The sequence below is a fragment of the Cajanus cajan genome, chromosome 10 (genome assembly GCF_000230855.2).
Source record: "Cajanus cajan strain Asha chromosome 10, NIPB_CcT2T_4, whole genome shotgun sequence".
NCBI classification, from domain to species: Eukaryota; Viridiplantae; Streptophyta; class Magnoliopsida; order Fabales; family Fabaceae; genus Cajanus; species Cajanus cajan.
The window spans coordinates 29,998,959-30,022,055 of NC_138526.1; the positions used below are offsets into that span (position 1 = coordinate 29,998,959).

The window sequence follows — 23,097 nt, forward strand, 5'->3', positions numbered from 1 at the left end:
TATTACCCATTTGTTAACACTATGGATTCATCGGAGAATTGTTTTCTTTTTCTTGCTCTCCGCTGCGGCTGCTGTATTGGTGGACTTTTATCAAGCTCAAAAGGGGGGAAATTATTCTCTGAAACAGTGAAGGAAGACAAAAGTAAAGTTTTGTATTTCTAGGATCTATATGAAACGCAAGAGACATAGATAGATGCGCACAGACCATCATGAACTTGTGCATTGGAGGTGCCCCCTTGAGAGTTTGGTGGAGTAGGTGAATTAAAATGTAGCTGAGATGGTACAGGAATCCCTTCAGGAACCAAATCACAAAAACGTTTCAGAAACATAAGGTTTCATATTCAAAATAAAAATAGTAAAAGTTAAAAAGATTTGAAACCCTTTCATTGACACAAATACCATGGAGTAGCAAATGCCGATTTGACTGGATAATTGTAGTACTATGAGTCAACGGTTCGAGAAAGGGATAAAACGCCGCCTGCTGGAGTACGGTAGGGGTAGAGGGAATTTCCGGTGGAGTGGTGAAATGCGTAGAGATCGGAAAGAACACTGGCGAAAGAACTCTGCTGGGCCGACACTGACACTGAGAGACGAATGTTAGGAGAGCGAATGGGATTAGATACCCCAGTAGTCCTAGCCGTAAACGATGGATACTAGGCGCTGCGCGTATCGACCCGTGCAATGCTGTAGCTAATGCGTTAAGTATCCCGCCTGGGGAGTACGTTCGCAAGAATGAAACTCAAAGGAATTGACGGGGACCCACACAAGCGGTGGAGCATGTGGTTTAATTCGATGCAAAGCGAAGGACCTTACCAGTGCTTGACATGCTGCAAATCCTCTTGAAATAGAGGGGTGCCTTCGGGAACGCGGACACAGGTGGTACAATGGATATTAAGATTTTGATAAAGATAGTGACATGCAGAGATTATACATGCCAAGGAGGATGGGTGTCTGGGTGGTGATTACTGTAAAGGAAGACTAAAAGAGAAAATAATTTGAAAATAATAATGAATATAAAGATGTGGAGAAAGGATAAATATGTAAAAGTGACTATCATTTTTTTATTTTTTAAAAAAATTAAAAGAAACAAATAAAAAAAATATATTTTTATGCTTCACGCATGAACCAGCAGTTCTTCACTATAGAAAACGTCCTTGTTTTGATGTTTCTAAGGACCTTGAACACAAAGTTGTTACATTCAATAATATTAATAATATATGATGAATGTGAAATTGAAAATGTGCTTTTTTTCTTCCTCTTCTCTAAATACTTCAAATATTTTTTTTTTTAATTAAAAATAATCTTCCAAATTTATATTATTCAAGAGAATTATTCTGATTTATATATGAAAAATGATTTTAAGAGAATTGTTATTGAAAGTTCAATTTGAAATAATATTAAATTTAATTTTGAAAATATTATTGATAAGTAAAAAATATAATATATTATTAAAGATACGTATTCATGAACTCTAAAAAAAAAAAAAAAAGTATTCATGAAAATATCTCAAATGTTCCTGTTGCAGGAAAAATAGCTAAATTTGATTATATTATAAAATAATTATGTCTAAAATTAGTTTATGATATAGACCTCAAGTTTAACATATAAGTGGCATATGTTTCTATGTAATTTAACTTTTAACAATACTTTTGTCAAAACCATGAGATTGTTGTTAAGAGATGAGCCTTTCCAAGAAAAGAAAAAGAACTCTGTTTTCTTATTGATGGAATTATATTTACAAGCTATTTATATTAAGAGAATAAAATAGATAAGATTTTGATCTTGTTAGAATAGTGGATTAAGCCTAACTCAACCCTACAAAACCGGCTTGTAAGGTGAGGGTTGCTTTCCACTTATATACTATTCAATTGCCTAATGATATAGGAATTTCCTGGGCCTTGTACGAATGGGTTAACCTTTTCGTAACAATGGTATCAGAGCCTTGTTTACGAACCCGGTGTCTCGAGTTCGAACCCGGAGAGGGAAGTTACTCCTGATATTGGGGGAGTTCCGACTTCACCAAGCTGCCAGGTGTCAGCTTCTGAAGAAGGGGCGTTTGATATAGGAATTTCCTGGGCCTTGTACAAATGGGTTAACCTTTTCGTAGATATAGGAATTTCTTGGGCCTTGTACGAACGGGTTAACCTTTTCGTAACAATGGTATCAGAGTCTTGTTTACGAACCCGGTGTCTCGAGTTCGAACCCGGAGAGGGAAGTTACTCCTGATATTGGGGGAGTTCCGACTTCACCAAGCTGCCAGGTGTCAGCTTCTGAAGAAGGGGCGTTTGATATAGGAATTTCTTGGGCCTTGTACGAACGGGTTAACCTTTTCGTAACAATGTTGCTTTCCACTTATATACTATTCAATTGCCTAATCTCTAGTCGATGTGGGACTTGGGTTTTTCCCAATACACCCCCTCACGTCCAGCACTATTGGGCTTGGTACGTGGATAAATGGTGGGTGGCCCTTTTTAATGATATAGGATAGGCGGGACTTGGGTTTTTTCCCAATACACCCCCTCATGCCTATGAGGCATGCATCAATGGTGGGTGGCCCATTTAAAGTGGATCTAAATGGCTCTGATACCATGTTAGAATAGTGGATTAAGCCTAACTCAACCCTACAAAACCGGCTTGTAAGGTGAGGGTTGCTTTCCACTTATATACTATTCAATTGCCTAATCTCTAGTCGATGTGGGACTTGGGTTTTTCCCAATAGATCTTATCTTAACTAACTGATAAGATAATAAATAATATAAAAGATAAACAAATAATTAACTAATTATAGGGTCAGCTAACACCCCCCTCAAGCTGGAATGTACGTTGAGCATTCCATGCTTGTGATGTAGTGTCTGGAAAGGGCCAAGATGAAGGGGTTTGGTGAGAATATCTGCAATTTGGTCCTGTGTGGATATAGGAAGGAGATGCAAGGTTCCAGATTGGACTTTGTCTAGGACTAGGTGACAATCCATTTCTATATGCTTTGTACGCTCATGAAAAGCAGGATTATTAGCAATGTGAATTGCTGATTGATTGTCACAATATATAACCACAGCTTTAGGATGATCGATGCGAAGATCATGAAGAAGATACAATAGCCATTGTGCTTCACAAGTGCCTTGAGCAAGAGCTCGATACTCTGCTTCTGCGGATATCGGGACACTACTGTTTGTTTCTTACTTTTCCAAGATACAAGAGAGCTCCCAAGGAAGAAACAAAAACCAGAAGTGGACCTATGTGTGTCATGGCATGCCCCCCAATCTGAATCAGTGAATCCTTTTAAGTTGAGGTCAGACTCTTTAGGGAAGAAAAGGCCAAGACCAGGGGCTGTTTTGATGTACCTAAGGATGCGATAGGCAGCTTGTTGGTGAACAGTTGTAGGAGTATCCATGTATTGGCTAAGTCTAGTTACTGCATAACATATGTCAGGTCTAGTATTCGTGAGGTAGAGTAGCCAACCAATTAATCTTCTATAAGATGAAGGGTCAGCTAATTGTGTACCTGATTCCTTACTAATGGTTACACTAGGATCCATAGGAGTATTGCAAGGCTTAGAAGCTAGTTGACCAGAGTCTTGTAACAAGTCCAAAGCATATTTTCTCTGGCACATATTGATTCCTGATTGAGATCTTGCTATCTCAAATCCTAGAAAATACTTGAGTTCGCCTAAATCTTTAATGCTGAATTTATTATGGAGAAGAGCTTTAATTTGTTGTATTTCAGAAATGTCACTTCCAGCAAGGACGAGATCATCTACATAAACTAATATAACTGTAAAACCAGAGGGAGTTTTCTTCGTGAAGAGTGAGTAATCAGCTTTGGATTGTTCATATCCAAAAGCAATTAAAGTTTGGGAAAGTTTGGCATTCCATTGGCGGCTGGCTTGTTTTAAGCCATATAAAGATTTTTCAAGTTTGCAAACCATGTTAGGAGCTTGAGATTCGAGGCCAGGAGGAGTTTTCATGTACACTTCTTCACACAAATCACCATGTAAAAATGTCGTGTTGACATCTAATTGATAAAGATGCCAATTGAGGGAAGCAGTTAATGATAAGATAAGTTGAATAGTTGTCATTTTTATGACAGGACTGAAGGTCTCCAAGTAATCCAGTCTAGCAGTTTGAGTAAAACCCTTGGCAACCAATCGAGCTTTGTGCCTTGCAATAGAGCCATCTGTATTGTATTTGATTTTAAAAATCCACTTGCAACCAATAGCTCTTTTTCCAGGAGGAAGAGGAGTAATTGTCCAAGTTTTGTTGTTCATAAGAGTAGTTAACTCATTACCAATTGCTTGTTTCCAACAATCATGCTTAATTGCTTCCTCATATGTGTGTGGTTCAATGTTTGTAAAGATAGATAAGGTAAGACATTTATGTTTCAGGGAAAGTGCATCATAAGAGAGGTAGTTGTCAATAGGATACTTGGTTTTTGGTGCAGTTGAGGAAAGAAGAGAGTGATGATAGTCTTGTAAGTAGGTTGGGGTTTTTCATGTTCTGGTAGATTTTCTACATGGTGAGTTGGATGAAGACGAGTTTTTCGAAACTGTTGGACTGGTTGTTTGGTTGGTTGGACTGATAGCGGTTTTTGTGGATTGAAACCATGGATCATGGTTATCAAAGAAGGTGATAGAAGGTAGTGGTAAAGGATTGGATGGATCAGGGGGTTGAATGTCAGTGAATGGAAAAATCTTTTCATAAAAATAAACATCCCTGGACACAAAAAATTGTTTAGTTTCAATGTCAAATAGTAAATATCCTTTTGTGCCTGGTTTATAACCCAAGTGCACACATTTCTTGGCTCGAGGGTCAAGTTTGCCTCTATGAGCATTTGGTGTTGTTGCAAAGCTAAGACAACCAAATACTTTTAAAGAATTAATATCAAGGAGGCATTGAAATAAATCTTGATAAGGTGATTTGTGATCCAAATAGCGGGTTGGCAGCCTATTAATAAGGAAAGTGGCATGGTTCATTGCATGGTTCCAAAATAACTTCGACATATTAGATTGAAACATAAGAGCTAGAGCCATAGACAATATATGTTGATGTTTCCTTTCTACTATACCGTTTTGTTGTGGAGTTTGAACACAAGAAGTTTGGTGGATGATGCCTTTGTGATTATAAAAATCATTCAGCATGAATTCTTTCCCATTATCGGATCTAAGAGTTTTGACCTTAACCCCGAACTGAGTTTCCACAAGGTGAATGAAGGATTTTATGTGATTTGGTGTTTCTAATTTGAGTTTCATCAAGTATATCCACGTATATCTGGTTGCATCATCAATAACAGTAAGAAAATACTTGTGTCCAAATGAAGAAACTATAGAAATAGGACCCCATATGTCTAAATGTAGTAAATCAAAAGGATGTGCAGATTTAGAGTAACTATCTGGGAATGGCAATCTCTTCTGTTTAGCAAAGTGACAAACTTCACATGGATCAATAATCTTATTGCAATCAATGTTAGAATACATTTTATTCATCTGAACTAACTTCTCATGAGAGGGATGGCCAAATCTCAGGTGCCATGTGTTACATTTGTAAGAATGAAAATTATTTAAAACATGATCGTCGGGCTCTAATTGTGGTTGGTATGAGATGCAGTAAAGTCCATTCTTTAGGCTAGCTACACCAGTCGTCCTCGAGGTATTGGTGTCCTGTATAAGACATCGTTTTCCATCAAAAATGAGTTTGCAGTCAGTGGTGTTGGTCAACCTTGAAATAGATAACAAGTTGAAAGTAAAGCTCGGAATATATAGAACATCAGTGAGAATCAAATATTCAGAAAGGCGCACAATTCCAGCAAAACTGGCAGTTATTTGTGATCCATTAGGCAATTTCACAATTATAGGCCTTATCTTTTTATAGCATTGAAAAAGAGATAAGGAATTGCATACATGGTCGGTAGCCCCAGTATAAAGAACCCAAGATTTGGAATCTATGATATGCATAATATTGCATATGGTACCTGATTTGTCAGCAGACTACGAGGTCCCAATATGGTTTGCAGTATGGTTTACTGACGCCTTTTGGAGCATAGCTAAGAGGGCCTGATGCTGTTCAGGTGTGAATGAAGAATTGAAAGCATCTTTTTGGTCACGAACTATTGAATGATTATCATCATTCTCTTGTATTTGATCCTCTACAGTGTAATTGTTGGTTGCACTAGTCTTTTGAAAGTAATTAGGCGGGTATCCATGTTTCTTGTAACAAACATAAATAGTATGGCCAAATTTATTACAATATGTGCACATTTTATTGGATTTGCCACGACCCTTGTATCCTTGTCCACTAAAATTGTGATTTCGGCCTCTTCCTCTTCCAAAATCCCCTCTTCCTCCAACGTAACTCTCAGTATTATTCATCAGGATTTGTGTTTCATTAGGTTGTACACTCATTTGTCTTTCTTGTTGAATTAATAAAGAAAATACTTTATTGATTTTGGGAAGGGGTTCCATGAGCATAATTTGGGATCTTACTGTAGAGTATTGATCATTAAGGCCTTTTAAGAACCTGATGACATAATCATTCTCTCAATATGTTATCACCGTGGGAATTAATTGACAAGAACAAGGTACCTTGCAGGTGCATGAAGGGATTGGTCTAAACTTATTAAGTTCTTGCCACAATCCTTTGAGATGAGTAAAGTATGTAGTTATGGAAGAGTTGCCTTGTTTGTGTAAATAGATTTCCTCCTGCAACTCACAAATACGGAAGGTATCACCTTGATAGTATCTGTCGCGGAGATCGTTCCATACTTCAGCGGCATTGTCCATCCATAGTACACTTTGTGCGATTGAAGAATCTAGAGAATGAAGGATCCAAGATAATACCAAAGTATTGCACCGATCCCAGGCCAAGAATTTTGAATCATCATTCGCTGGTTTTGGTAATGATCCATCGATGAATTGAAGTTTATTCTTCGATTTGAGACACATCTTCATTGAGCTTGACCATTGGTGGTAATTTTCACCATTCAACAAAGAGGATATCAACACTGAACCAGGATTTTCATTTGGATGTACAAAGAAAGGATCTGTGAAATCTGCAACCATGTTGCTTTTAGGATCTGTAGCTTCTGTCATAGTCAAGACCAAAAGAAGTTCAATGAAAAAAAATCAGATATGGCAGCGGGTAATCAGGACCCCTAGGAAAGGAGCTCTGGTACCATGTTAAGAGAGGAGCCTTTCCAAGAAAAGAAAAACAACTCTATTTTGTTATTGATGGAATTATATTTACAAGCTATTTATATTAAGAGAATAAAATAGATAAGATTTTAATCTTATCTTAACTAACTGATAAGATAATAAATAATATAAAAGATAAACAAATAATTAACTAATTATAGGGTCAGCTAACAATTGTAAAATGGAATTATCCATACAATCCGTATGAAATAAAATTTTACCTTATTTAAAAAAGTGAACTTCTCTTTAAAGTCATCATTGTAGTAATCTTGATATACTTTAATTTAATTAACAGGTAACACTAATTTTGGAGAAAAAAGCTCACTTTTATTTAATACGAGTTGCTAATTAAAACTCTTAATGAAATCACAAATAAATATTTCAATATTAGATAAACCTAAATATTTTACATATACGCATGTGAAATTGAGAATTCATCAACATAAAAGGTTGGGATATGTCATAACTTTGTTTGTAGTTACTTGATGCAGAATGTGTATATATTTATAAATCTTTACCTCACTACTTCTCAAATATTATATAAACAAAATAAAATATTTTGGTCCTTGGAAATGTGCAATAAACATATATAAAAGTGGATTTTAAGAAAAAGTGTAACAAATTAACATGTTCTTGTTTCAAGTTCTGCGCCAAGTCACACTAGTTATTTTGTGACGTATGGATTATTTTTGACACGTCACCTTTAGAGCCATCTATTTCTTAAATTTATATAAAATTGCAGAATAATATATATATATAATTATTAATTATTAATTAATACATTTTGATAATGTTATTTTCTTGTTTATTTTTTTCTTATAAGAGAATCTTTTTCTAATCTCAAAATCCTTTCATGAGCATTTCTCGGATCCTCTAAAGAATCATGTAAACAATTACAACAGAAGAAGGAGGAACTATTTCGATTTTATCGGAACCTGAACAATAATAGACGGTGTTCAAAACAAAAAAAAAATATATATATATATATATATATATATATTGAAATTAATCAGATCTTTTGTATTTAAAATATATATTATAATATATAAAATTATGCAATATATTTGTTGATGAGTTGTTGAATCATAAAAAATATTTCTTTATCAACTTCTCTTCAATAATATAAAGATTTTATGTGTATTCACACTAGATCAATATTTGTTTTTAAATTCTTTGAAAAATGAAATGGAATTAAAATACAATTTTAATGCTTGCAAATTGTGTGAAAAGAGATATAAAAGATAATAGTGACGTGTATTTTTCTTGTGTAGCACAAAGCTACAGTTCACAATAAAGAACCAATTTTCCTAAAAATGGTGGATAATGTGATTGCTTGAATAGTTTGAAAAAGAATTATTGAAAAATTTGTTCATATTAAATATTTCTAATACATCTTAAATAAGATTGTGTTTAAAGTTTCACGTGACACCTTTCTATCCTAAATATGAAACTCAATGTGAGACTTTAATTTTGATAAATAATTAGAAAGATCAATTTTAAAATAAAAAATATTACAATAATTTATTAACTTAATCTATAATAATATTTAATAAATATAAGTAAATAAATATTGTTAAAGAAGTTAGATACCATAGTATAAATTGTCTGGCAAGTGAAAATATTAAGTTTGAACCTTCTTGAAAATTAAGTAAAAGTTGATATTAATGTGTTTTGTATGCTCGTGAAATGCGATGTGGTTTCTTAATTGGCAGGAAATACATGTGATATGTATAAGGGACAAAAAGGTCTCCAAATATATTTGGTGTTGACCATAGCCTTGTATACATTAGGTATGACATTTTAATCTCGGTTCATGGATACCCAACTCGATTTGGATGGGAAAAACTCGTGTCGATTAGGTTTGAGTTTTCCCCGATTATTAAAATTGAGGATGGGGCAGGGACGAGGATGTTAATACCCGCCCCTCTGCTCCCGTCCCTGTTCCCATCCCGCTTAATAATATAATTAAAAAATTATTCTTGTATATATAAACCAAAATTAGAAACCTTTTATATATAAAAATTGTATTTTCTTTTTCATATTTATTAAAAAAAAAAAAAAAAAAGAGTCCAAGAACGGGTGCAGGAGTGAAGTAGAGAAACCCAAACCTGTCAAGGACAGAGATGAATTCCCAGATTTTATCCCTGGCAGATATAGGATCGAGGAAGATTTAAATCTATAGAATAAAAAATGAGATACACAAAAGTCATCCCGCCCGTTGTCATACCTATGATACATTAATCGGAGGCATGTCATTGACTAATATGATATCATCCACGTAAACAAATAAGATATAGTGATGGAATATGTCATAAATCTTCGTGAAAAAGGAGTGATCTAAAAGTTTAATATCGTTTAAATTGTTGGGAGATTAAGCATGAGAACAATTTGGCAAACTGCTATCGGTTGACATGTTTGAGGCCATAAAGTTATTTATCAAATTAGTGTAAGAATGATTTTGTAATTTATGCTTAAAAAATTCATTACATTTACTTAAATTATTCAAATAATGAAAAACACGAACAATAATAAGAAGGAATTAGTTCAAGTAATATATGTGAATAAAATTAACTGAAGAGACTAATACTTTTTATAAATAAACTATTTAGTATATATGAGTCAATATGCCAAGAAAGATATTAACAAGTTTGGTGAGAGTCTCATCTCAAGGAAATTCTTACTGTACAATTTCGATATAACCATGGACTCCCTTAGTAGCTAGGTTTATGTAAAAGGTTTCAGAAATTATGTTGTAATTAGGCATGCATGAGCAAGTAAAAATAGGGAATGTAATTAATATTAAAAGGAAAAGAAAACACAAATGGAAACAGTTTTTAATGTATTGTTCTTGTCCCGAAAGTCTCTTTTATTTTGACTATTTCCTCATTTAAATTATTAACCGCTTCCTTAAATCTCTCATTATCATAATCTTTATTTTTCTCGCAACTGTGAGCCATAATATTGCAATATTTAATTTAATAAAAGGCAGAAAACGCAATACTACATGTGTATGTATGAGAAAAGAGAAAAACAAAAATATTGATAGGGCATCTTATAAAGTACGAGATTTCAACAATAACTTTAAAAACAAGTTCTAAACCGATGGATAAAGTGGTTCACCGGAATTATATATAAAGTATTGCATTCTTCTACTTCTTTAACTTCTTTAAGTCATGAAAAACATCAAAGATAATTTTATGCAATTAACATACAAATAGAATTTATGTACACCTCAAACCTAATTTAATGAATTTTTACCTTCAAAATGACTATATTAGGACTAAAAAAATACCCCAAAATAAAATACTATAAATAAGAAATATGCCTTATTCTTATCAAAAGGTTATATATATATATATATATATATATATATATATATATATATATATATATATATATATATATATATATATATATATATATATATATATATATATATATATCAACACAATTTATATGAAGCTGTAAAAAAAGCACAATATATTTCCATTTCTTTAAATATTTTTTTTATACTTATGTATTATTATTTTTAATTACGAATAAAGTTTAATTTGGATAATTTGTATAATAAAAAATTTGTATTTAATTTTTCTTCCATTATTATTTACAAATATATTAAAAATTTTCAGATTAATGCAAATGTAAATTAAATGAATTTTCCTGATTAAATTTTTTTTTTAAAATTTCTTGAAAGACTTAATTATGTTTTTAACTCTTCAAATTTAAGGTAATTATTTTTTTCTAAATTTAAAATTATGTTTTTAGTCCTATAATTTTAAAAAAAAAAATTATTTGTGTTCCTGTATATAATTTTTTGGTTCCTCAAACTTATTAAAACTTGCATTTTTAGTCCTCAAAGTATAAAAAATATTATTTTAATCTCTCAAATTTAAAATTTATTATTTTAATCTCTCTTATACACAAAATAAAATATTATTTTTAAAAAAATTACAGGAATTAAAAAGATAAATTTTGAATTTGAGAAGGCAAAAAAGTTATTTTTGTATTTTAGGAACCAATAACACAAATTTGAAATTTAGGAAACATAAAAATATATACCTCAAAGTTAAATGACTAAAAACATAATTAAAATTTTTTCAAAATTTAAAATTTCTTAAAATTCGACAATCCTCATTAAAAAACACAACCTAAATGAATTTCTTAGCATTTGCAAACTCAACTTAAATTGATTAAAAAAGAAGAAGATATATATAGAAATATGTTCAACACTATTTTTTGTACTTTGAAAATAAAAATAGAGAACTACTAAATCAGACAACACCGTATTAATTCGATCAATTTTTAATTACTTCTCACCGGTTTTCATTAACATCCTGATCGGTTATTAGATTGGCTGAGTCCGATCGATCGAACCTATTAGATTGACTAATTTTCAAATCAATGATAATTAGTCGAAAATGTGCTTAAACATTAGTTTAACTTTTAGGTTGTCGATTTTATGTTTTTTCTTTCTTTCAAATGACTTTCTTTGATTCCCTGGTTGTTTATACTTATTCTATTTGTGTAAAATTAATATGTTGAGTATCTCCTGTACTCAACTTTCAACACATTCTTCTTGATTCATAAAAGTAAAATAAAAAATAAAAAAAGATATAGGGAACTTACCTCATTATTTGCAAATGTTTTTATTCTTATCAATTCACTCTCACATGAACTCACAAGTTAATTAGTAAATTTGGGATGGCACAACCTTTGCTAACATTTGTCTTTTCACTGGATGACATTATTTGGTATAAATTGAAAGATCCATTGAGTTAACCATTGAATGATATAAAAAAAAATCCAAGTTACTAGAACACTTGGTTCGTACATGCAAAATGAACATAATCCAATCTAAACTTGGTTCTTCGTATGCAAAATGAATAGAACTACAAATTGAATCTAATCTAAGGCACAAAATATTTACTGAAAGACAACAAAATAGAAAAAAGGAAATAAAGTAGTGAAAAAAAAATGCAAACAACATATCATGACCAGTTTATAAAGATTTGTTATTCTTACTTAGCTTTCGTCTCAATGTCTGTCCCAATCAGCTGTTTAAGATCCTCAACGATGGTAGGGCTTGATTTAACATCCTCGTGATTTGTCAAAGTGGTGACAATTTCTTTTGGAACAAAACACATTTCCTCAGTGTACAATTTCTCTTGAACAACGGGAGAAACAACAAGATCGTGTAGAATTTCAGAAGGAGGTGCTGTTTTTTCTTCCTGCCACAATTACCAGAATATATTAAAAGATATGAGTTTGAGATTAATTGAAAAAAAATAATGGAAGATGAAAATTCCAACGCATTGATTTGATCATTTCGATCAGATACACTTAGAGTAAATCACTAACTTCATTTTAAGGGTGGTATATACATGAAGCGACGACCCTTTCTTTAATTCTTCCAATTATTGTTATCCAATAAAATGCAGAAATTAAGCTTATAACCAAAATAAAACATGAAAAAGGTGAAACAATTGGAAATTTTCATGCAAAGAAGTTACGTAACAAACTAAAGTTTTAATATATACTTCTTGCTCTTAAAGTCTCTCTTACGTAACAAACTAATGTTAAGGATATAACATTTGGTCATAGTCATACATTAAAAACTTACACATAACTAACCAAATCTGTAAATCAGAAATTTCAAAAATTACACAATATATAACAACATATTCTAATTCAAAATAAGTCTACACACCTACCAGAGAGTAAAACAACTGAAGTTACATAACAAACTCAGATTTTGATATATATTTCTTGCTCTTGAAGTCTCTTATGTTGACCATTCATAGTCATAGATTAGTAGATTACACATAACTAACCAAATCTGGCAATTCAGCAATTTCAACTATGGTATTTAGTAAGGACTAAGGAGCAACACGAAATACATGCGGTGAACTAAACATTGAATCCAAATCATCTTAATTACATCACATAAAAAGTTCCTAATTCTAAGGAGACACATTTTGGATTGATAAAAGTAAATATATAGATAACAACACATAAGAAGCAATTAAAAACATTAAAAGAAAAAAAATGCTTAAATGATGTTCCACTGTCGATTAGTTAGTTAGAGTTATTAATAGGTAAAATTAAGAGAATCTAAGCGGTTCCATGACATATCATCACAATTACCTCGAGAGACTTCATGAGTTCAAGCATCCCAACTTGTGCTTGAAGGTAGTAACATACTTTGCAGCTGCATGAAGCATCTCAGCCGTGTTCATCTTTGGTCCACCAGGAACCAATTTTCCGAGTTGCTGTGTCTTCACAGTGATCTTTCTTCTCCTTTCTCTTGCTGCTATGCTCTGTGGAGATATGTTTCTCTCTTTATCTTTCTTCTCACACCAAGGAAGATCCACACAAGTATCATGTTGTGGAACATTATAGAAGAGTTCATGTTGCTGTTCTTCTCCTTGCAAGGAGGAACAATTATCATAAGGCATAAAAAACCCTTCTAAGAAAGTGGACGGTACTGATGGTGTAATAAACTCTTGAGGTTCAGGTTCATAGTTATACTTTTGGCTTTTGGGACATGGGAGAAGATTGTAATCTTCGTGAGTTGGGAAAATATCATGACGAGTGAGGGGAATGATGGGATCATAAGGAGGGTAGATCTCTGGAGGGAAGACAAAATCACCTGTTGGGTCAAAATAGTTATTAAAAAGTGGGTTTGAAAGGAAGAAGCTTTCATCTGAATACGGAAAAAAGTGGTTGAGGTTTGGTGCTGATACTTCTTCTGGCATGCTTTCATGAAAGGTGTTTGTTTTTGAGATGGGAAATTGAAGAGTTTCCCGGTTGAAGTACGTCCTTAGTGCCATCATATGAAAACTATCTACAGCATGAAAATGAAGTTCAATTAAGTAAAAACTTCAACCAACTTAGAATTCAAGAAATATCATGTACTAATTAATAATTCTCTTTTGTAAATGTGTACATGCATGAGTGCCTAGTGTAATGGTTAAAACATAAAACTAAAGCTCAAATGTAGAAGAAGAAAATAAAACACAAGAATCTTTGGCAAAGATACGTATAGTATCTAGTTAGAGTATCTTTGAGAGATACCTAAGAGAATAAAGATAAAATTTTGTAAATTTGAGGGTGAGAAAAAGAAATAGACAGTGACAGTGTGAAGACTTTTATGAATGAAAATATGGAAGCTACAAAAACTGACTCTATCCTCACACTCTGCTCTTACTCCTTTGTGGGTTGAGATAATTCAGGAGAAGTTGCAGGCAGTTACTTAGAATGAATTATAAGCATTTTTTTTATTTTAATATATTTCTTTTTCTTTTCTTCCCCACTCCTTTTATTATAAGTATTTTATTATAAAATGTCACAAAATAACTCCAATACGGTGTGGTGCTTGCAAAATTGTATAGTTTTATAAGCATTCTTTAATTTGAATTAGCGGTTATTTTTACACAAATTAAAATTATAAATATGTGAATTATAAGTAAGAATATGTGACTTAACATTACAGAGTATATAAGAAAAATATTTCCAATATAATTATATTATAAAGTTTGAGTTTTGATAAACATATTCATACTTTCGTCACATATATTTATATATATACTTATTAATATTCAAGTTTAACTTCAAAATTTAGGTAAAATTGCTTATAAACAAATTTATATTTTTATTGATTAAAATAAATTTAAAATTTAGGAAACAATACATGCCATTTTAGGCTAAAGTTTAACGAATTTTACAAGAATATAAATGCAATTAAAATTATTTATGTTTAAGATCATTTATCTTAAAAATAAGTTTATATAGTATTAATATATCATTTTCAACTCAACACAAATGCCAACTCAACCCTATTAAAAAATCAAACATTAGTATTATTTTTCAAAACAAATTTGATATTATTTGCGTTATATATAGCCTTTATTTAGTTACATTTACAAGTGTGTTTTACATACTCAAACCAAATGCCGGGTTTTAAATAAGAAGAGTGGACCTACAAAAGAAAAATGAAAGAAAATAATTTAACAGGTTATTTTTATATTTTTTTCACATAGACAAGCCAACTTTAAGTAATGCTGTCATACCGTTATATTAGTGAAGGTTTCAGAAAAGAGGCACAAAAAGTAGTGCAGACTAATTAATATTAAATTTGCCACAAATATAATATTAAATTTGTATTCACCACACAAACACTAACTATAACCTGGTAGGCTAGTACCTTACGAGATGTATCTATGTTTGACTACGTACTTTTCTCATACACATTTGATAAAAGAAACGGTTAAGAAGATGAGATTATGGTTAACATGCATGAGAAACTTCGGGAACAAGAATCATACATTAAAAAATGAGTGTTGCTGTGTAATTGATTTGCATGGAATTTTCCTGTTTTTACATTGTTTTATTTAATTTCTACATTCTATTGGACAACTTGGTAATGCTTGAGGTGCGTATTGATGACGTTTTTTTTTTTTTTTCTAGTTAATATAAATGCTTAAAAACCTCACTCAAAATTGTACAGTCCGTGAATTGGGATGTGACCTTTGCAATGGATATTGATTCAATTTGGCATAGTGCAACCAATATTTTTTTTAAAAAAATATATGAAAATAAATTAAAAAAAACCATCCTGTTATTGACCAAATGAAGTTAGTAGGTATTCCATTAGTGTAATAGAAATAGAAATAATCAAATCAACACTTTGAATTTTTCATCTTCTACAAACGTCTTTTTTTATTATTATGATGATTATTATTATTTTTCTCAGAAACATATTTTTTATTTAATTTAATTCACGTCTTACAACTTATAGTGGAACTTATTCAAATTACCATTATATTAAAAATTAAATACTTTCTTTTACATAATTAACATTCTTTACTTTTACTTAAACATGTTATATTTTTAAAAAGTTCATAACTTAAAGTTTAGCGTTTTCAAATACATGTATAGGATTTAAAACCCTAGTAATTAAGTAACTACTCAGAAACCCCTGAAATGTCACGACCAATAAGCACTAGCATTAACGTAGCAAAATAAAAAGGAGGGTTGAAATAACTGGTGATATTTTTCTTTTCTCTTGATCACTTAAGAAGAGAAGAAAAATCATATATGTTAATGTTAATTATAAATACACCAGGGAAATGTAGAAAAGAAAAAGAAAAGGTAATTAAAAAAAGGTAACTGCCAGTAATAACCTCCCCTAAATTGTCGCGACCCACAAAGGAGCAAGACGATAGAGTCAGTTCTCATAGCTTCTGTGCATAAAAGTCTTCACACAGTCTTTTCCTTCTCTCACTGTCAAATCTACAACATCGTATATCTCTCTTTCATGTCAAAGCCCATAAGTAAGTATCTTTAAACAAAGATTCTCATGTCTCTTTTGCATGCACATGCATGACTCAAAACTTCATACCTTGTCTCTTTTTATTTTCTTCTTTTACATGTGCATTTGAGCTTTAGTTTTAACAATTAATTCAATTATAGCCAGGATGTATTTCTTCTGTTCTAAGTAGGTTTAATTTTCAACTAAAATTAAATTTCTTTTTCATGTTGTAGGTTGTTTTGACATGACGACACTAAGCACACCCTTCAACTGGCACACTCTTGAATTTCCCAGTTCAGAAACAAACACTTTTCATGAAGAAGTAGCAGCACCAAACCTGCAGAACCTTTTTCCCTACTCGGATGAAAGCTTCTACCTTTCAAATCCAATTTTTGAGAACTATATTGACCCCAGTCACTTTCTTTACCCTTCGGAGGTTTACCCTCCTTATGATCCTTTCGTTCCATTCACCTATCATGACATTTTTCCAACTCATGAAGATCACACAGTCTTCTCCCATGTCCAAAAGGCCAAAAGTGCTGCTATGATAATACGTGCTCCTTGCAAGGAGAGGAAGTGCAACAAGAAATTTTCTATGAGATTTCACAACTTGGTACTTCTATAGATCTCGGGTGTCAGAAGAAATGTGAGAACAAAGTTAATGAGAGAATCATATCTTCTCAGAGCATAGCAGCAAGAGAAAGGAGAAAAAAGATCAGCGAGAAGACTCAAGAGCTTGGGAAATTGGTTCCTGGTGGACCAAAGATGAACACAGCAGACATGCTTCATGCAGCTGCAAAGTATGTTAAGTACCTTCAAGCCCAAGTTGGAATGCTTGAACTCATGATCTCATTCGAGGTAACTTTTAATTTGTTGTCTCTAGTTTTTGATTTAGTTACAAATCATGTTTAATAACGAATTAAGGTTTAATAAAATATACTCTCATTTTATTAGAGAGAGATTTGAGAAAACAGTTATAAGAGGAGAATATGATTAAACATATATAGACATTAGGAGCAAGAAATATACATTAAAACCTTAGTTTGTCATATAACTGTTTTGCATGGAATTTTCCAGTCGTTTTTCCTTTTCCATGTTTTATTTTGGTTATAAACTGCATTTTATTGGACAACATTGGGAAGAATTAAAGACCGATCATCGCATGATTTACCACTCTTAAAATGAAGTTAATAACTTACTCCAAAAGTTTATCTAGAAAAATGATCAACTGAATGCTTTGAATTTTTCATCTTCGAGTCTTTTGCTTTTAATTAAGCTCAAACCCAATTCTTATATTTTGGTCATTGTGGCAGAAAGATAAAGCAACACCTCCTTATGAAATTCTACACAATCTGATTGTTTCTCCCTTGGTTGAAGAGAAGTTGTACACTGGGGAAATGTGTTTTGCTCTAAAAGAAATTGTCACCACTTTGACAAATCATGAGGATGTTCAATCAAGACCTACCATCGCTGAGGATCTGGATCTTAAACAGCTGATTGGGACAGACATTGAGGAGAAAGCAAAGCAAGAATAATAAATCTTTATTAACAGTTCATGATCTGTTGTTGTTTGCATTTTTTCATGCATTATTTTTTTTTCTACTTTGTTGTTATTCTATAAATATCGCCCCAATTGGAAGTTTATTTTGCATGTTGCATATACGAGGAGTCAAGATTAGATTAGATTCAGATTAGATTAATTTTGCATGTATGAAGAACCAAGTGTTTTATTTAAATTTTTTTGTGAAATGGAATTGTCTTTTATGGATAAAGTTTTATGCACTCTTCACTAAAATTAAGATTAATAATGTTATCTGCACTCTTCCCTTTGAAATAACGAATAATAGCAAAGGGTTATTATTTGCTTAACAATTTGGTCCAAGGAATATACCATAGTCATGGGATAATGTGCATCCAAGACTCTTTACTCCACAGTCTAATATTTTCTCTTTTCCCGATCTTTTGATAAACAATGACTTTATGCTTAAGAAATATCAAGTTTAATTATTTGCCAGGTAAACTCCATTCAAATTAATTAGTCGTGGCTTGAATATATGCGAAGTATACAGCAGAATATATATGTGCTAAACATTATAATCAGAATAAATTGTATCTCTTTATTTCTTTATTTCTTCCATTATTGAAGGTCTTACGAATATGCACATAAAGTAAACACTAGTGCTAGACATTTTTATTTCAAAAAATATTGAATTTTATTCACGACATCGCGAAAACCTGGTTCCTTAATTATAAGATGTTGGATGTGTTTTCGTAAAATTAACATATATGCACGTTAAAAGCTACCTTCTAAACCTATTACAATTGAATTAAGTCTTTCATGACATTAATTAATAAGAAGTTGGTAAAAGTAAAATAATATAAAAGAGTATATTTAGTTATTTGAAGTAAAAAAAGAAATTAAAAAAAATAGTGGGTACAAAAAAAATCCAATAGCTTAAAAGTTAAAAACTAATAAAGTAAGCTTATATAAAGTTTTGGTAATCGAGTTTATAGTTAGTCTAAGAAATATGACTTACCGGTTCATTAGTTGTGTCAATATTTGTGTTTACAATTTTTAGGGTTTTGTATTTTTTTTTTGCTGGTTTACATATATTGCTTTTCCCACCTATTATTAAATATTGGAAAATGGCTTACTAAAAGAAAAAATAGCAAACGAAAATGAGAGAGATTTAAGGAAGCGGTTAGGGTTAGAAGTTAAGGCGAGGCATGGTCAACATAACAGAAACTTTGGGGACAAGAAATATACATTAAAAACTGCTTCTTTTTTTTTTTTTTTTTAACTTCTTCGCAAGTAATTATATCCACATTTTTTTTCAATATTTCTTGTTTTTACTTCCTTTTATTTTATTTTAGCTAGTTATAAAATTAGTTTCCACATTTTATTGGACAACATTCGTAAACCCTAATTTTGTATGCATGTCATTAGTGAATTTGTTATGTAAGATACATTAGTCATTGTAATTTTATAGTTTATAATAAATAAAAAATTAAAAAGAATATTTATAAACAAAAACCATATAAAAGTGTATATTATGATTGTGAGACCCTCGTTGCAAAATTGTACGACAACACCTCATGCTCATCATATTGTAAATCAGCAAATTAGCATTTCAGCATATCAGCATTTTCTCATGAGTTTTAGAATGTATGTGACCCGGCCGTCTATAAAATTTAGAGCACTTATACCTTGTCTCACCCAATGCACCAAAATATTAGCATGTATAATCATTTAGTTACAGTAGATATAAGTCTCATTGAATATGTTATAATAATAAAGAATAGCCTTATTCATTCCAAGGTTTGATTACAAATAAAATTTATTTGTAACACATTTAATCTCTAAAATTAAGGGTGTTAATTAATTTAATTTTTAAATTAAAATTATTATTATTCATAAAATAAATATAAATATATTTGAATTCTTAATATAATGATCGACAATCGTTTAATTTTCAAAAGAATTAATATTCAATAACATATTAAAAACATTTATTTATTCAAACTATAATTATTTTTTCTTTTTCACATAAAGTCGAAAAGTAATGAAAAAAAATATAAATATAATTTTATTGACAAATTCAACATTGCATAAAATAACTATTGAATGTAATACTATACCTTCTATCAACTATATTGTTTTTTTTTATTTCAATTACTTATTTAGAAAACTAGTGTATTAAGTTTTCTTTACATCACCAATAAGATGAAACATCATAACTTTTTTTTTATATAACATGTAGAACACTTACTACATAATTACGTAGAAATAAGAAAACAAAATAATTATATCCATAAGTTATTATATATGTTATTTTCATGATTTTTACCATATTAATTGACTAATCTTATTTATATTTTATTATTATTTATTTATTTGTGTATTTTATTTTTAAATTAGAAAGAATTCATATTTTAAATATTTTCAAAAATAAAAAAAAATATGAATTATTAATGATAACTAATTTTCAATTAAAATTTTTTTGTCACCAATTCTCTAATGTAGATGTCTAGTGTAATGTAGATTATCTTTCAAACATTAAAGGTCATATATATATATATATATATATATATATATATATATATATATATATATATATATATATATATCAATGGTTGCAGGTGTTATCTTATATCTAGTGTAGTGTTTTTAATAAAAATAAATAAATATATTTTTAATTTAATTATAATAGTAAAATAATTTTCAAAATTAAAATTCGCAATTTTTTTCTAAAGTCAAAATAAAAATATTTTTTAGCAAGAACTATTAATAGTATCATCCAATTGTTGTTCCTTTTACAAAGAGGAAGGTGAACATTAATTATTTTACGAGATTTCACAATAAAGTATTTGTGTGTGATAAAATATGTACGTGTTTAGCGCTATCATATCAAAACTACCTACAACATGAAAAGCATTGAAAATGAAGTTCAATTAAGTTGAAACTTCAACTAAATTAGAATAGAAGAAATATATGTACTAATTAATAATTAATTCTCTTGTATATATGTGTTCATGCATGCCTATGAGTAATGTAATGGTTAAAACTTAAAATTAGAAATCAAATACAGAGGAAGAGAATAAATTAAAGTTTTAGTCATGCATGTAAATGCAGAAGACACAAGAATCTTTGTTAAAAATACTAGTAGTATTAGTTAAAATATCTTTGAGAGAGATACGTGGGAGAGAGATACACATAGGAAAGATCACTCGATACTCTGAATTACGTATTACATTGACTTTGAAGTATATAAAAAAAATAATTTCAATATAATTATATTATTTTGAGTTTTGATAAATATATACTTTCGTTATATACTTTTATTTATTTATATATATATATATATATATATATACTTATCAAGACTCAAGTTTCTCCTCAAATTTTGGTTAAAATTGTACTTTTTTTTTTAACATATGAATATTTCATATTAAGGAGAACATTTTATAAAAAAAAACTTATATTATTTTATTGATTAAAAATAAATTTAAAATTAATGAAACAATACATGTCATTTTTAGCTAAAGTTTAAAGAATTTTACAAGAAAATAAATTTAATTAAAATTATTTATTTTTAAGATTATTTATCTCAAAAATAAGTTTATATAGTGTAAATATATCATTTTCAACTCAACACAAATGTCAACTCAATCCTATTGAAAAAATAAAACACGAGGGTTATCTTTTCAAAACAAATTCTACATTATTTGCATTATAAAGCGTTTATTTAGTTACATTTTCAAAACAAATTCTCTCCAAGATACTCTACCAGAAGCCTTAAGTATCTTAAGCAAAGATTCTTTTGTCTCTTGTGCATGCACATGCATGACTCAAATTTCATCCCTTGTATCTTATTTCTTTCTTCTACATATGCATTTGAGCTTTAGTTTTAACAATTAATATTTAAGCATGCATGCATGTATTTCTTCTATTTCAAGTAGGTTCAATTTTCAACTAAAATTAAACTTCTTGTTCATGTTGTAGGTTGTTTTGACATGATGACATGACACTAAACACGCACTTCAACTGGGACACTCTTCAATTTCTCAACTCAGAAACAAGCACCTTTCATGAAGAAGTAGCAAAAACATGCAGAACCTTTTTCCCTAATCGGATGAAAACATCTTCTAGCTTTCAAACCCAATTTTTGAGAACTATATGGACCCTAGTGGTGACTTTCTTTACCCTTCAGAGATTTACCTTTCTTATGATCCTTTTGTTCCGTTCACCTATCATGACATTTTTCCAACTCATGAAGGACACAATCTTCTCCGATGTCCAAAACGTCAAAAGTGCTGTTATCATGAACAACTATGCAATATTCAGCGCAGCAAGAGCTTACTACATCAACAGTACCATCCAATTTCATAGAGGGATTTATTGTGTCTTATAATCCTTCTCTTTGCAAGGAGAAAGAGTGCAACCAGAAATTTTCTATAAGATTCCACAACTTGGTACTTCTGTAGATATTGGGTCTCAGAAGAAATGTGAGAAGAGAGTAGTTAATGAGAGAATCATATCTTCTCAGAGCATAGCAGCAACAGAAAGTAGAAAAAGATCACTGAGAAGACTCAATAGCTTGGTTCCAAATGGACCAAAGATGAACTCGGCTGAGATGATTCATGCAGCTGCAAAGTATGTCAATTACCTTCAAGCTCAAGTTGGAATGCTTCAACTCAAGACCTCATTCGAGATAACTATTAATTTGTTGCCTAGTTTTTGAGTAACATTATCTTTAGGGCATAGGGTTTATGGAACTGTGTTTGCTACCTCAATATTTACCTTCACAATTCAACTACATGTATTTTCTCGTTACTGTTAAAAATTAGAACAGAAAAACTAGAACAGAAAAACTGGAATAGAAAAGTAAAGTTTCTGTTTTTGGTGTTTCAAAGAAAGGAATAAAAGTGGTTACAAGCCCCACATTTGACTCCAGGTCTCAACCAGCAAATTTTTTCTGTATGATTTTTCTTCTTACAGTGAGAGTAAGATGGATACTTTTCCTTCCAAGCTCCTCCTTTGTTTCCGCCTTCTTCCCTTTTCCCTTTACCTTTCTTCCCGTCAAATGGTTTTTTACCAAAGCAA

At 30.7% G+C, this 23,097-nt stretch overlaps 2 protein-coding genes and 1 non-coding gene across 3 annotated transcripts; 1 reads left to right on the forward strand and 2 right to left on the reverse strand.

The window, feature by feature from the left end:
- Window positions 1-390: 390 nt before the first annotated feature.
- On the forward strand, window positions 391-994 carry LOC145952943 (18S ribosomal RNA). The gene has a single exon (XR_014430448.1). It is a non-coding gene; the product is annotated as an 18S ribosomal RNA (ribosomal RNA).
- Window positions 995-2,974: 1,980 nt separating this feature from the next.
- LOC109792812 (retrovirus-related Pol polyprotein from transposon RE1) lies at window positions 2,975-4,264 on the reverse strand. The gene has a single exon (XM_020352252.2). It carries the CDS (start codon window positions 4,262-4,264, stop codon window positions 2,975-2,977), a length of 1,290 nt encoding a protein of 429 aa, XP_020207841.2.
- Window positions 4,265-11,963: 7,699 nt separating this feature from the next.
- Window positions 11,964-14,408, reverse strand: LOC109818812 (transcription factor bHLH53). Its single transcript, XM_020384339.2, has 3 exons — window positions 14,258-14,408; window positions 13,328-14,027; window positions 11,964-12,411 (listed from the first exon to the last, which is right to left on the reverse strand). The coding sequence occupies exon 2, from the start codon at window positions 14,014-14,016 to the stop codon at window positions 13,339-13,341; it is 678 nt and encodes a 225-aa protein (XP_020239928.2). The 5' UTR covers window positions 14,017-14,027; window positions 14,258-14,408; the 3' UTR covers window positions 11,964-12,411; window positions 13,328-13,338.
- Window positions 14,409-23,097: the final 8,689 nt, after the last annotated feature.

Coding starts and splice junctions, on each gene's coding strand:
- LOC109792812 (XM_020352252.2), bottom strand. CDS start 4,264: ATGAACAACAAAACTTGGACAATTACTCCTCTTCCTCCTGGAAAAAGA.
- LOC109818812 (XM_020384339.2), bottom strand. CDS start 14,016: ATGATGGCACTAAGGACGTACTTCAACCGGGAAACTCTTCAATTTCCC.